This window comes from Haliotis cracherodii, unplaced genomic scaffold, assembly GCF_022045235.1.
Source record: "Haliotis cracherodii isolate W230 unplaced genomic scaffold, xgHalCrac1.p SCAF_22, whole genome shotgun sequence".
Taxonomy (NCBI): domain Eukaryota; kingdom Metazoa; phylum Mollusca; class Gastropoda; order Lepetellida; family Haliotidae; genus Haliotis; species Haliotis cracherodii.
The window spans coordinates 8,254,275-8,268,803 of record NW_027266278.1 but is presented as its reverse complement, the minus strand read 5'-3'; the positions used below and the strand labels follow the sequence as shown (position 1 = coordinate 8,268,803).

At 40.5% G+C, this 14,529-nt stretch overlaps 2 protein-coding genes across 2 annotated transcripts in view; both read left to right on the top strand.

Moving 5' to 3' along the window:
- LOC139471274 (G-protein coupled receptor dmsr-1-like) overlaps positions 1–14,529 on the top strand; it is a 171,212-nt gene that overhangs the window by 45,751 nt on the left and 110,932 nt on the right. The window lies entirely within an intron of this gene.
- Positions 1,477–2,293, top strand: LOC139471461 (cysteine-rich, acidic integral membrane protein-like). Its single transcript, XM_071253821.1, has 2 exons — positions 1,477–1,497; positions 1,847–2,293. Exons 1-2 carry the CDS (start codon positions 1,477–1,479, stop codon positions 2,291–2,293), a joined length of 468 nt encoding a protein of 155 aa, XP_071109922.1.

Sequence of the window (14,529 nt, the reverse complement as noted above, 5' to 3'; positions counted from 1 at the left end):
CTGCTGTAATATGTTTGACTGATCCATCATTCGTTACATTCATACCACTGTAATATGATTGACTGATCCAGCCTTTGTTACATTCATACCGCTGTAATATGTTTGACTGATACATCCTCAGAAACATTCATACCGCTGTAATATGTTTGACTGATAAAGCCTCGGATACAATCATATCGCTGTAATATGATTGACTGATCCAGCCTTCGTTACATTCATACCGCTGTGATATGTTTGACTGATCCAGCCTTCGTTACATTCATACCGCTGTAATATGCTTGACTGATGCAGCCTCGGATTCCTTCATACCGTTGTGATATGTTTAACTGATCTTATCTCGGATACATTCATACCGCTTGAATATGTTTGAATAATCCAGCCTCGGATACATTCATACCGCTGTAATATGTTTGACTAATACAGCCTTGGATACATTCATACCGCTGTAATATGTTTGACTAATACAGCCTCGGTTACATTCATATCGCTGTAATATGTTTGACTAATACAGCCTTGGTTACATTTATAAAGCTGAAATATGTTTGACTAATACAGCCTTGGTTACATTCATACTGCTGTAATATGTTTGGCTGATCCAGCCTCGGTTACATTCATATCGCTGTAATATGTTTGACTAAAACAGCCTTGGTTACATTCATACCGCTGTAATATGTTTGACTAATACAACCTCGGTTACATTCATCTCGCTGTAATATGTTTGACTGATCCAGCCTTCGTTACATTCATACCGTTGTAATATGCCTGGAATCACCTCTGACTATGGAACAATTTACGAATATGTTAAAACGTCCTTACAATGGAGATACATTGTCTTTATTATGCGCTGGTCACGCTAATATGACCTGATCAGCGAACCAACCCTGATTGAGTGAGTGAGTGAGTGAGCGTGTGTGTGTGAGTGTGTGTGAGTGAGTGAGTGGATAAGTGAGTCTGGGCGGCAGTCAGCTATATCATGTATATCAAAGCTGATAGTGAGGTTGATGCATGTTTACGAAATGCATCTAAAACGATACCTTTACGTTGTGATTCACGCAAGCTCCAACGTCCATAAACTCTACGAAGGCTCTTACTCCAATGAACTCACATAAAGTGAATTCAAGCGGCAAAACCCTTTCCGTATCCAACAGAAATCACTGCATAAAGCGGAGTCAATACTACGATTCGTACTATGTCATGAGCATGTGTTTATGAATCACTGTCAAATAGTGGTGATACCAGGTGTTAGCGAAAAAAGTGAGCGTATCCTGTCCTACCGGTGGCACCGTCACAAACACATGCAAAGACAAATCAACTGTTCACCTGAAAAAAAAACCCACAGGAACGTTTGTTTCCAAGAAAAATAGGGAATTGCATGGGTCATCATTTTTGTCATTGATGCGCCATAACGCCTTTTGAAAGTTTTACTGAAACCCTGAATGGTCAAACTTGATCAAACTACTTCTGATCAAGCGTAGAATGGCGCTCTTCAAAATCTTGGTAGGAAGAGCATGCTTGATTGTATCTTAAAACTTGTGACATGTAAGCACCAAAGGCTGGAGCTGCTGGAATATTTCTCGACAAAAAGGAAAGGTTAACTATAGGAAAGTTGAAGTCATCCTTCTTGTCCTTCAGTCTTGTGGAGAGTGTTTTGTCATTCTGAATCGTTATGCATAGATCTAAATAAGAAACCGATAAGCGGCCTCACTGGTCTCCTTGGTTTCTAGTTCATCCTTTTCAAGTAAAATACACAGGTTTCGTAGAAGGAGAATCATAGTGGAATATCTTGATGTCAGAACACAATAATAGGCAAACAACGCTGATGTATAACTATTGTGTGATTGTGTAGCACTCATCAGGATTTCCATTGAGCAATGACTGCAATGACTACAATGACTACAATGACTGCAATGACTACAATGACTGCAATGAATACAATGACTGCAATGACTGCAATGACTACAATGAATGCAATGACTACAATGACTACAATGACTGCAATGACTGCAATGACTACAATGACTACAATGGCTGCAATGACTGCAATGACTGCAATGACTACAATGACTGCAATGACTGCAATGACTGCAATGACTGCAATGACTACAATGGCTGCAATGACTGCAATGACTGCAATCACTACAATGACGGCAATGACTGCAATGACTGCAATGACTGCAATGACTACAGTGACGGCAATGACTGCAATGGCTGCAATGACTGCAATGACTGCAATGACTGCAATGAATACAATGGCTGCAATGAATACAATGACTGCAATGAATACATTGAATGAACAATTCCAGACACATGTCTGTGATGGAACAGAAACTACAATATGAATCCTACGACGCTGACCTGAAGAACATAGCAACACTTTGAAGTGAGTGAGTTGGATTTAACGCCACTTTTAACAGTTTTCCAGTCATATCGCGGCGTGTCAGCTTAATGTGGGAGGAAAGCCCGAAGGGATGCAGGTCTCAGACGTTTACCACTTCGATGAATCCCCGAGCACGGGTAAGGTGCTGACAAACCTTGAAACACAATCTGAGCGAACCTGGATTGCAAATCACAGTCAATGGTTTCTGGCGTGCCCAAGGGACGCAAATCTACACAGCGAAATGCGGCGACTCAGACGAATGGGCCACTCGTGCCTCTTTGAAATGACCTTAAAGGACGTGGCTGAGATACGATGGTACTAATATTCACATTTCATGTTCAAGAAAAATATACACCATGCATACATGGTGGTATCCCTTGTGGTAGAGATGTGTATCTATCGGACACAAATATATGGACGCTGTATCAACCACTTACACCGTATCTGTTCAAGTATATGCATGAATGCATCAATGTCAACGGAGATAATTAATGAATTAGTTCGATATAGAGTATGTTTTATTCAGCTGTCGTCGGACTAACAAGGAAATTAAAAGTGTCGGCACCCAGACATTGATATGAACACTCCCTCTGAGTAGAACTGTAAAGTAATTGCTTCATATATACACTGAATCTCTGAGAGGCTTCCGTCCTTACAGAAACCTTATAAATGATGAAAACCACGAAGTGTCTGTGGCTAAAAGTAAGGACTTGACCCAGTACTCTATTATCACAACACATGGTATCAGACTTCACGCCAATCACAGAATAAGTCATCCATTTCATAGCAATGTTGGCGTTGTTGTTGAAACACGCTTGAGTTACCTACCTTGCAAACTTCATTGCCTCTCTAGCATGCTTTGGAATTGGATTGTAGGCGATAAGATGTGATTAATATAATCTGGTTTCTTAACATGTACACTGAAACCCGTCGTTGACATACAGTTCACAGAGCGGGAGCGCTCAGTATGTTATAGTTCCCAACACGAGCCTTGTTCTGTCAGAAATTAACAATTATTCAATTCTGTCAAAAAATGTGAGGCCCTGAAGATACGCGCTATGTATACTACTCAAAAGAAGTTAAGGATCACCTGATTCTTCCATATTACAATAGTTAATCTCTAATGCCATGACAGATTAACATAACCAATATGAGAGAATCGGGTGATCCTTAACTTCTTTTGAGTAGTATATATACATGTATGGTAGTCAATATATATACTAGTAGTTTAGTTGTATATAGAGTATGTATATACATGCATATAGAGGTTATCACGCGAGTGTGTTTGGTGATGGTTAATATCCTGCATTATGAATAAACATTGTATTTAGCGAGCCTTGGCGACCTCAATACATAGTGTTTATTCCTAATACAGGATATTTACCATCCCCAAACACACAAGCGTGATAACCTCTTTATCATATAATGTCATTGTCATATAATGTCATTCTTTAATTCTGTGCGATAAAATCGCTTTCCCTCTCTCACAAACATTACCGAAACATTGGGAGTTTTCCTGGAATGCGCGCATTAATATTTATTACGTCGCAGGGTAAGTGATGTGTCAGTCGGACAGTGACAGTAGAGGATATAGTTCCAACTGAAATCTCTTTCTTATACAGTGGCGAAGCAACATATACGCAAAACAACAGTTGTTTTAATTGCCTTTCGCGGCAATCCATCGGTCTGTCCGCTAGGGTAACTGCCCTTTGTCAAAGGGAAGCTACTCTAACCCTAGTCTATGAGACGTCACGGCCACTGTCAGACGTTGTTGACAGTCGGTCTGTCCTGTTATAACGTTAAGAAGTGTAGTCAGATGTACACACAGCGACAAAACGAAACAAGGTAACAATTCAAACATATTTCGGCAAAATCTGACTATTTAAATTTGTGGAGAAGGTTTTAAGCCGCAGAGGTCTACAAGCACAGACATGGCTACTGATCCCGCATGGCTAGGCCTCGTGCCCTCGCAAAATTGTTTCGAAATTTATATCTCCAAATTTGCCAAAACTTATGAATTTTTGTGTGTCAGCTTCTTTAATGGAGGACAATAACGAGTCGGAGCGTATACTTACTCCTTCATCGGGTGAAAAGGAAGTGAATTATGGATGTCAACTTATTTATTATGAGGAAAACAACATTTCGGAGTATATACTTACTCCTTCATCAGGTGAACTTACTCATGTCAACATCATTGCACTTGCGTCTTCGCCCGTGTTCTCTGAGGTCACTCTGGTGAGACGTGTCACAATTGTTGACGTATGTAGTCATCCTGCTATTCATGTTTTAATAATTTCATGCTTTAAAGTTTACCCTGTTTCTTTCATGCTGATTGGCTAAATGGGTAATCACTTGATCTGATATTTGGAGTTCACACTCCTGTGAACGGACTGGAAAGTACACATGATGTGAACAATTCTTTTTGTGCAAAGTTGATCGTGTGAACTTGCCGGAACTACTTTCCGGGGTTTCCCCGAATGCTCGACAGGTGTTTACAATCAACTCGTTTTTCTATTTTCTTTTTAATCTCTTCAAGCTCGGAGGTTCCCGCAGTTTAACCAGCACTTTTAAATCGTTCACACTTCAATGAACCCATCAAAACTGATGTTCAATTCTTAAACATTTAAGTTTCAACAACAGGCGTATGTTTAAACGCTCTTTAAATGTAATGGGAGACATCATCAGTGGTTGCAGATTCGGCATATAAAATGCCTGTCATAAAGCAGGAAGTACTGTACGTAAATGCTGGAACCTACATCTGATGAAAGTAGCACTTTGCACATGGCCAGTCGATCTTTGCGGAAAGGCCCATTTGTACCCCCTCGCACAATCAATCACCAGTTTGCGAGGCTTAAACCATATCATCTTGACTGCAACCGCTGCGTTGTGACAGAGAGGGAAAATTTTAGCTGCTTATGTTATTTAGTTGTTTCTGAGCACGTCTCGCTGCAAGACGTCAACAACGGCGAATTGGAAAACGAACAACCAGAAAAGCCCTCATTTCAACCTAAGCTAGTTTAAATATGAAGGCTGTGAAAAGGAAACGGACAGGGCGAGTTGGGGTGTCGTTAACGTGAACATACGTAAATGGATTAATGAAGGTCAAAGGGAACGAATGACAGTTTGAACAAACAAAACATGATGACACTGTTTGGTGTAAAAAAGCGCTACTTTCCAAAACATGGGATTCACGGTAACAGTCATAATGCTTCGGAAAACAATGAATAATAGCGAATGAATACTGCAATTCACAGGAGACTTTAAACTCAAACGAGGATAAAAACGAGTCTTGGAATCTTCGTTGAGGATTCCAGGGCCTCGTTTCACAAACCTAGGGCTTGAACGATGGTAGCTCCCATACTTTAACATTGACTTAAGAGATCCGTAGCGCTAAGAACGTATGGGTATGGCCCTGGTCTGCATGACCTTGTTCGGGCTATTTATTGAACAACGACCACTGAATGTGATTCATAACAGGTGTGAATAATCTAATCATGAATGTATTACTAGAGCCCAAGTCGTATGATAGATCACATTATATGGATCCACATCCATACATAGCTACACACAAGATATATGTCGACAAAGAATAATCAGTAGCTTGTAATTACCGTGTAAGAGCGAAACATCAATATTTTTTTGGAGACAGGCATTAAATCACTGATTACGTAGGAATGTCTACGTGACACGTTCCGGCCCTTCTATTAACGTATGCCTGATTAACGCATTATTAATGCTACTGTTGGAGTATCGTTTTATGATGGTTGTTGGTAATATATCCGTGGTTAATTCCGCACGTATTCCAAGAATATGAAGACTGTATCGGTAATGATGATGGCGATGGTGTTGGTTTATTTTATGTGTTTTTTCGGTGTGTGTGTGTGTGATGGGGGGGGGGGGACATGCAGTACGTATGTGTTGCTAATAAATATTTTGAGTCAAACTGTTTTTGCAATTTTTTCGGAAACAATTCCGTTGATAAAGCCCAAATTGCCCAAAGCTGTATATATGATAAATATTTTATCATTTTTTCAAATGTTTTTGTTAATAAAATTAGCCAACGAAATTCATGCGGAAGCATCAGGGTGTGTTCAAAACATAGTTCGATCAGAGCATCAAAGCCTTAAGTTCGTTGTAAATAGCTGTTGCCATGTTTGTTTCAGAACCAGCAGGGTTTAAGTAATCCTTGGCACGCACGGAGGCCAGATTCCATCTTCAACATGATAAAAACGTACACTGAAAGCATTGATCTGCCTGCAGGCTAAAAGCGGCGTGTAACTTTATACACATTTTCTCTTAACTATTGACTCAAGATATACATAGATACATACATATATTCAAACATTTACGTTCGTCTTATGAGAGTTGGTTTTTGGCCGCAGAGTTGTTTGGTCCGTCGAGTAATTCTATCATTTTCTGTTTGAAAACTAGCTACATGTGTCATATTAACTGTTATTATGGCTTTCGGACAGCAGGATATTTTGTTAGTGACATACTGCCATCGTTACGACGTTATGCCTCTTATATTTTTTTAGGGTTGATCAATACGACGTTTCTTAGTAAATGACATGTTTGGTTTTTTCAAATTGAAGAATATTTTCCTCATTCAACTGCCAAAAATTGATGTGTTCCTTCGAAACCTCTGACAAATTTCGCCTGATCAATTCTTCAATGGGGATATAATGCTAAGAAAAGGGAAAATGGAAGCCAAATGTATAATGATCAACTTTTTTCTGTGACAGGTATTCTCAGACTGTTTTCAGATAATATCAACAGAATGTCCAGGCAGCACAAGAAAAGAGCTTCTCACGTTGACAAAACGGTATTGTATTGATTGTCGAAGGCAGCGCGTCATGCATAGTGGCTATGTGATTGGCGTGCTAAATGCGGTCTGTAATCCAGCATAGTTTCTCCATGTAAGCTTTCACAAGTACAGGAAGTCTCTCTCAGTCCACGGAGTTTTATCACAGCTAATTACACACACTAATTACTCGAAAAGGGACAGGTATAGATCAGCGACGTCATTGTCGCGAACACGTATTCAGCGTCCCGACGGCACGTTGCTGCCGTCGCCACTCACGCGATGTTAACTACCAAAGGTCATCAGCCATGTTTCTGATACAAATACTAACGAACAGCCGCATACATACATGTGTGGGAATCCAGTGGGGCACATAGCGGATGATGCTCAAAATTGAATGGTTCGAGGGGTAAGCGTAAAGTGACGGTACGCGTCGACTTTAATCCTGTACTTGTTGTATCCCTGCTCGGGTACAGGTCTTGACGCTATCTGCATGTTTCTGATACCCTCTAAACATTTGGGGTAGGTATAGGCTACGGTCATTTAAGAAGGTACACTCACCTTTGAGTGGTGTGTGTCGTTTGTCACAACGTCACTATTACTATTCAAAGCCCAACTCCTTAAAGAAGAAACACAGCTGTAATAACATGGCGTCCATATAGTGAGTGAGTGAGTGAGTTGGGTTTAACGCCGCTTTTAACAGTATTCCAGTCATATCGCGGCGTGTCAGCTTAATGTGGGAGGAAAGCCCGAAGTGGTGCAGGTTTTAGACGTTTACCACTTCGGTGAAACCCACGAGCACGGGTATGGTGCTGACAAACCTAGAAACATAATTGGGGCGAACCGGGATTCGAACCCACAATCATAGATTTCTGGCGTGTCCAAGGGACGCAACTCTGCACAGCGAATCGCGGCGCCTTAGACGACTGGGCCACCCGTGCCCCCTGGCGTCCATATAACGATGTAAGGTAATTAGCGACGAGTTTGCAGTAAAGGTAGACTCAATGACAGGTTGAACATAAATATGGGACAAAGAGTCCCGACCAAAGTAAAGATTCTGGGGAGACTACCGCACCATGGTTATATATAGTTTTATTTATTTATTTAAAAATCAATAAAAACTTCATTGTGGTTATGTTATTCTGAGAATCCATTATATTTCCAGACACTGAAATGTTATGTTCTTCAGTCCCAGTTGAAAGTGAAAGTTCACATTTTGATGCCATAAAAATGCCATGACTATTCCAGACAGACGCAGACGTATGACCCATAATGCAACAGGCTGTTGAGAAATATACAGACATTGATTGAAACAATCCCAAAAGTTCAGTTTTGCTATAGTATGACGTCAAAGTGAATTCCACAGTGTCATAATACATCAATAAAAACGCCAAGATCTCACGGAAGAACAGGTTTGTTTTTCTTGAACAGATCAATGGGACAAAACTTCATAGATTGTGCTGAAACAGTTGCAGTCATAATAAACCACGGTCATGACTGAGTGGCTATAGGGAAGCAATATCAGCAACAACAGAATTCATACGAACTTGTAAGTTTCAGTGCGGGTCGATTGAAAAATCCTAATCCTTACAAAGAAGGAATAGCGTTAGTTGAAAACTGTTGCTGACATTACATGCCATGACAGTCTGTTTGTAACCATAAGAGGAATGCTATGGGCGAAGTATAGCAACTGGAAGATCAATCCATGTAGAACCGTCATGCTCTTCTAGGCAAGTGCTTATCTTAACTGAAGTTATAGTAAGACAAAGGGGGCACGGGTGGCCCAGTCGTCTAAGTCGCTGTGCAGAGTTGCGTCCCTTACGCACGCCAGAAACCTATGATTGTGGGTTCGAATCCCGGTTCGCCCCGATTATGTTTCTAGGTTTGTCAGCACCATACCCGTGCTCGTGGGTTTCACCGAAGTGGTAAACGTCTGAGACCTGCATCACTTCGGGCTTTCCTCCCACATTAAGCTGACACGCCGCGATATAACTGGAATACTGTTAAAAGTGGCGTTAAACCCAACTCACTCACTCACTATAGTGATAAAAACTGAATGGAAGAACATTGTTAGGTTAGAATGAGGTTAGAAAGGTCTTAACCAATTGCGCGGATCGATGCTCATGAGATTAATCATGACTCGATTATTTACAAACCGCCGTCATATAGCTGGAATATTGCTGAGTGTGGCGTTAAACAACCAATAAACAAACAAGCAAAACATACGGGGTAGAATAGGTCTTCAGCATCCCCTGCTTGCCGTAAAAGGCGACTATGCTTGTCGTAAGAGGCGACTAACGGGATCTGGTGGTTGATGCATGTCATCGTATCCCAATAGCATGGATCGATGCTCATGATGTCAATCACTAGCTACTTGCAACATGCATATTCAATGTAAGCCCATGGCAAGGGGTACACTACAAGAATTCAGCACTTAAACTCACACCTGACAATTCTATAAGTAAGATCATCACACATTTCATGCATAATCAAAGGCAAGTATGGCTTAAAACTATCCTATACATATATATGACGAAAAAGGAAGCATCTCATCTTTCTACAGCGCGAATACACAACGTCGTATTGGGGAACCGCCTCTGTGGTCTAGTGGTAGAGCGTCCACCCGGAGAGCGGAAAGCCTTAGGCTCGACCGGCCGCGTCAAACTAGAAATCTGGTACTTGTTACCCTGTCTGTCGCTCGGCATAAAGGGCGACAAATAAATACTCGTCAGCTCTGAGTGAGTATACGGTGTCTTAGTAGGGTATTCATGCTAAACTTCGATGTATCTCAGTGGGCAAACACTATAAACTCGACATCAGCCCGGACTAGTAAAAGCAGCCACACAAACACGCACACACGTGCATTGACGTAGCTGTATAAGTGCCATAATCTTAAATGCGATGTTAAACCCCATTTCCACCATTCACTCCCATACATCATGGCATAGTAATCCATCCATAGTAATCCATCATGATTACATAATTACACAGTTGTTGTATTTAACATTGTTGTGTTACATGGCGAGAGATCGTAATTAAAGGAACCATTTCCTGTTAGAAATCATTAGCATTGTTTTGACCGAGTTTTATACCAAGTTTAAATCAATGGTCATGTGCGGCAATCATGTTAATTTTCTTATGTAAAAATATCACAAAAGATACCTAGATGCTCAAGGTCAAGAATATACCCCAATGACCATATGGGACCAGTACCCCAGGGCCCGGCATCGGCTTGTCCAATAACTGTCCAACTATACATGTTTCTGCACCGTTAGATGTTTGACGTTTTTATTCTTTGACTTTGGTGACTGGTCAGGTGGGTTAGCAGCCAGATTTGATTCAAGAAAATGTACAATCAAGAGTACATTTTGTCGATGATTTGTGTACATGTCTTCAAAGCCCTACACTTCTGTACCTACTGGTTTGAAATGCCTCCAAACTTTCTATGAATTTCTTTTTCATGTTATTTAGATTTAATGCAAGATGGCGTATTTTGTTTCGAAACGGAAGTGACATGATTATTGCAGGACGTGTTCATGACTTTGTTTAAACTTGAACCAGAACATCGTAGTTTTGTTTTAAGTTCTAATGAAGAAAGTATGGGTTTTCCGAGACCCGTGACAAACCAGAGGAACCAGGTTATTTTACTTCAAGCTAGAATCATGGGACTTTCACTCCTCGCGACCTTTCTTTGATAGGATCTCTCAGGCGATGAAGCAAATCAGCAAAGTAGGCCCGTGTAATCGTCTTTTGGCTTTCTAAGTAAAATCAACGTCCAATCACACGCTTTGCATCCATGAATACAGTGCCCATGATTTTCTTCACTGATCTTGAAGACCTGAATTTTGAATTTCTTTGTTGCTGGAGGAGTGGGATGGTGCCATTCCATGGATTGACTTTTGGACTCGGGATCATAGTGGTAGGCCCATATTTCATCACCCGTAACTCATCTCATTTTGAATTTGACGAAATTAGGTTTAAATTTTCTCTGTCAATGTCAGTCCTTTTTTCCTTGAGATCAGCATTTAGAAACTTTGGCACCCAACGAACAGATATTGTTTTCATCTGTACATGTGCATGAATAATGGATTCGATGGGTCCATAGCTTAGACCTGTGTCTCCCTCAAGTACAGCAAAGATAAAACGTCTATCTGACAGTATACGTTTTTCTTTCTCCTTGATTGAATCTTCATTGATGGAAGCTGAGGGACGTCGTCATCATCAAGACTTGTTCTCCCAGCCTTAAACACAGCGACCCAACAGTGGAATAGCTAGGGCATTTATCCCCATACATTTGTGATATGCGGTCATGAATTTCTTGGGAAGCCCTTTTCTCTAAGAAAAAAACTTGATGACTGCTCGGTACTCGTTCTTTTCCATTTCTGTGTCCATTTGGACCACTATCACGTTCAACTGACTGTCAATAAATATACAATTGGTCTCAACAGGCCTAATACACTTCCAATGAACTACTCAAACAATGTGAAACATTGACCAGTTCATTTTGTTACGGCCCATGGTTGAAAAGTTACATCAAGCTTAGAACGTTTTGACAAGCCTCGTATAAGTACTTATAACCTTCCATAAGGGCCTGGCCCATTATACATTCTAATATGTAAACATGTGTCTTCAGAAATAGGAAGAGCAGACGTATGGATACTAAATAAATAATCCATCAATATTTCTGTTCAGTGCTTATTTGGAGCCCTGCGTCAATGTTTTCAGCTACATTGATACATTGTAGTTCATTCGAATCACTCACGATTTAACACGTAATCATGGGCAATGAAGAAATTTTGTGCTAAACAAAAGACAATCTGTTTTAGTTTCATCATTTAAGTAACCTTAATGCTTTTGTTTTGATGTTAATTATGATAATGGGAGGTTGATCACGAGAGGCATTTAAATAAGCACCGGCTGATCTGTCCAAGAAACAATAACAAAATTGACTTGACGTTTTTTGTGTGAGTGGAAATGTACCATAGCAAGGCGCCCGACGTATCAAGTCGGTCTTTCGTAGCTTGTAGTCATGTGAGATCTAGGACAACCTCTTCCCTTACCGACCTCTTTTTTTACCAGCACAGGGAGGCTAAATATTTTCATAAGCATAATTACTGCTCTTCGTCACCTAAGGCATAGTGGGGGCAAGGGCGGCCCAGTCGTCTAAGGTGTCGCGATTCTGGATCGACTCGGGCTTTCCTCCCACATTACGCTGTCACGCCGTGATATAACTGGAGTAATGTTAAAAGCGGAGTTAAACCCAACTCACTCACTCACTTAGACATGGTAACGACGATTGCAGGTTTATCTGACCTTGCGTGGAAAATAATATTGCAGTTAGGACAAGCACACACAATACAATCCATCGGGCAGATTGACAAGCATGTTAGCGACACCATCGGTCTTATGATAGGCTAAGCGACACAACCAAAGCAATCTACAGAGTGTAAGAAATATGAACCGTTGCGCTGTGAAGTAACGTTCAAAGGGAAATACATGCTTTTGCACTGCGTTACGTTCACTCGATTCCACACCACGCGTCACAGTAGCAGCAACAGCACCAAGATCAGATACATCCAGGACAAGAGCTGTCAAATCGGGGCCGCTTCCATGATGAGGGAGAAGGGTTGAACATCTGACAGTCGCTGCACGTACCGTCTTAGTCAGTTCAATCTTAATGCTACGTTCAAGGTTCCAATTCTTTCTTTCTCTGTCAGATCCCTATATGTTTGTATGAATCGCCAAGGAGAGAAGGAACTTTTCCTGGCCTTTTCAGACATTACATGGCTGATGTGGTAAGAGAAACTGGTTTTTTTAGAGTCACAGAAAATGAACTGATTATTGGCAAAATAAGAAATCGACTTGCTGATTTCATGGGAATCGTACACTATTAAAATTGATTTTTATGTAGTAACAAAGGAAAAACGGTTTGGAAAATTCATTTGGTTCACGTGGGTAGCACAGAATACTTGCAAAAAAATCAGTATTACTGTAAATGTTTTGCTAATGTCATATTCAATTTATCAGATGATAAATTGCAGCCGATGTAATAACATTCTGTTTATGAGTTTCATAACATCAATATTCAACTTGCATCTCTTGGGACAAAGTTGATTCGAAAATGTTAATCCGAAGTTTCAAATCACATTGACATTCTTCTTAATCTAATATTTCTTAAAGTAAGTATTTCTTCTTAATCCTATTCTATAGGCAGTTTAGGATATCATTTGAAGTAGGTTTTAAAATCTGAAAGTTTACGAATTGTGGCTATATAATTACAGTCACGGAATGCAAGAATCGACTTTAACAGCATATTTATTTTAAAGTGCCAAGAATTTTGTTGTTTTTTTTAACGCCGCACTCGACAGCGGCCACAAAACGAATAAATAAATAATCGACTCTGGACCAGACAATACGATGACATGTATCAACCATGTCAGCGAGTACCCGATCCCGCAAGTCGGGTTGGTGAAGACCAACAGAAATCTGGATCTCCACGTGTTAAAGTGCCATACAGTCAAATACATACAACTCTATGTTTGACGCCAAAGTACTAATGTGCATCTCCTAAACGAGTACACTTCTACTACCAGGATTGGTAACGAAGGACAAAACTGGAGATTTGGACCTTTAGCAACCCATGCGAATAACAAGATTGGTTTATCAGGCGCGTAGATCGATAACCGTGATGTCAGTCGCTGGATTGTCTGGTCCATATTCAATTATTTAAAGACCGTCGTCTCATAGCTGGATAATGGCTGGGTACGGCGTTAAACAACAAACAAACAAACATCTGTTCTATGACAAATAAGAAGCAGAAAGCCAATACGTTCACACGTGTTTATATTGTGTGGTATTTCCATTGTCAGATGAAGTAAGGTTTTCTTGTACAGAAACCAAAAGTATTAGCCCATCAATCACTATACCCAAATCTCAATAACAGAAAGCGAAACACTGTCTCCATAACGACAAAAACAAAACACTGTCTCCATAACGAAAAAGCACGCACAATAGCTGAAACCCACTAGGCTGAGACAAGAGAAATTGCCAGCGTTAGGCATAAATACTCAGCACTTGTCATATTCTATAACGCTCAGTTACACAATTTAGTCACTGCAAATTGCCCATTGGCGTAACGGTTTGCAATAGTTTACTGATGCGCAGGACAACACGTTTTTTTGTCCTGTTTGATATCAGCCTATAGCGTTAAAGGCCTTCAGTAAACAGCCAGGCTTCTGAACAAGGTGCATCCACAAGCCTGACCGCACAATCTCGTCGGAATCGTTGTGTCTTACTTAATGAAAGTCCTGTTCTACATTGTCGCCCTCGAGTTCTAATCATTTAACCGTTG

What these genes read in the sequence shown, in the direction of transcription:
- LOC139471461 (XM_071253821.1), top strand. Translation starts at nt 1,477, where the DNA reads ATGGCGCTCTTCAAAATCTTG. An exon ending in TGGCGCTCTTCAAAATCTTG is followed by an intron (nt 1,498 to 1,846) that starts GTAGGAAGAGCA and finishes GTGATTGTGTAG; the next exon opens with CACTCATCAGGATTTCCATT.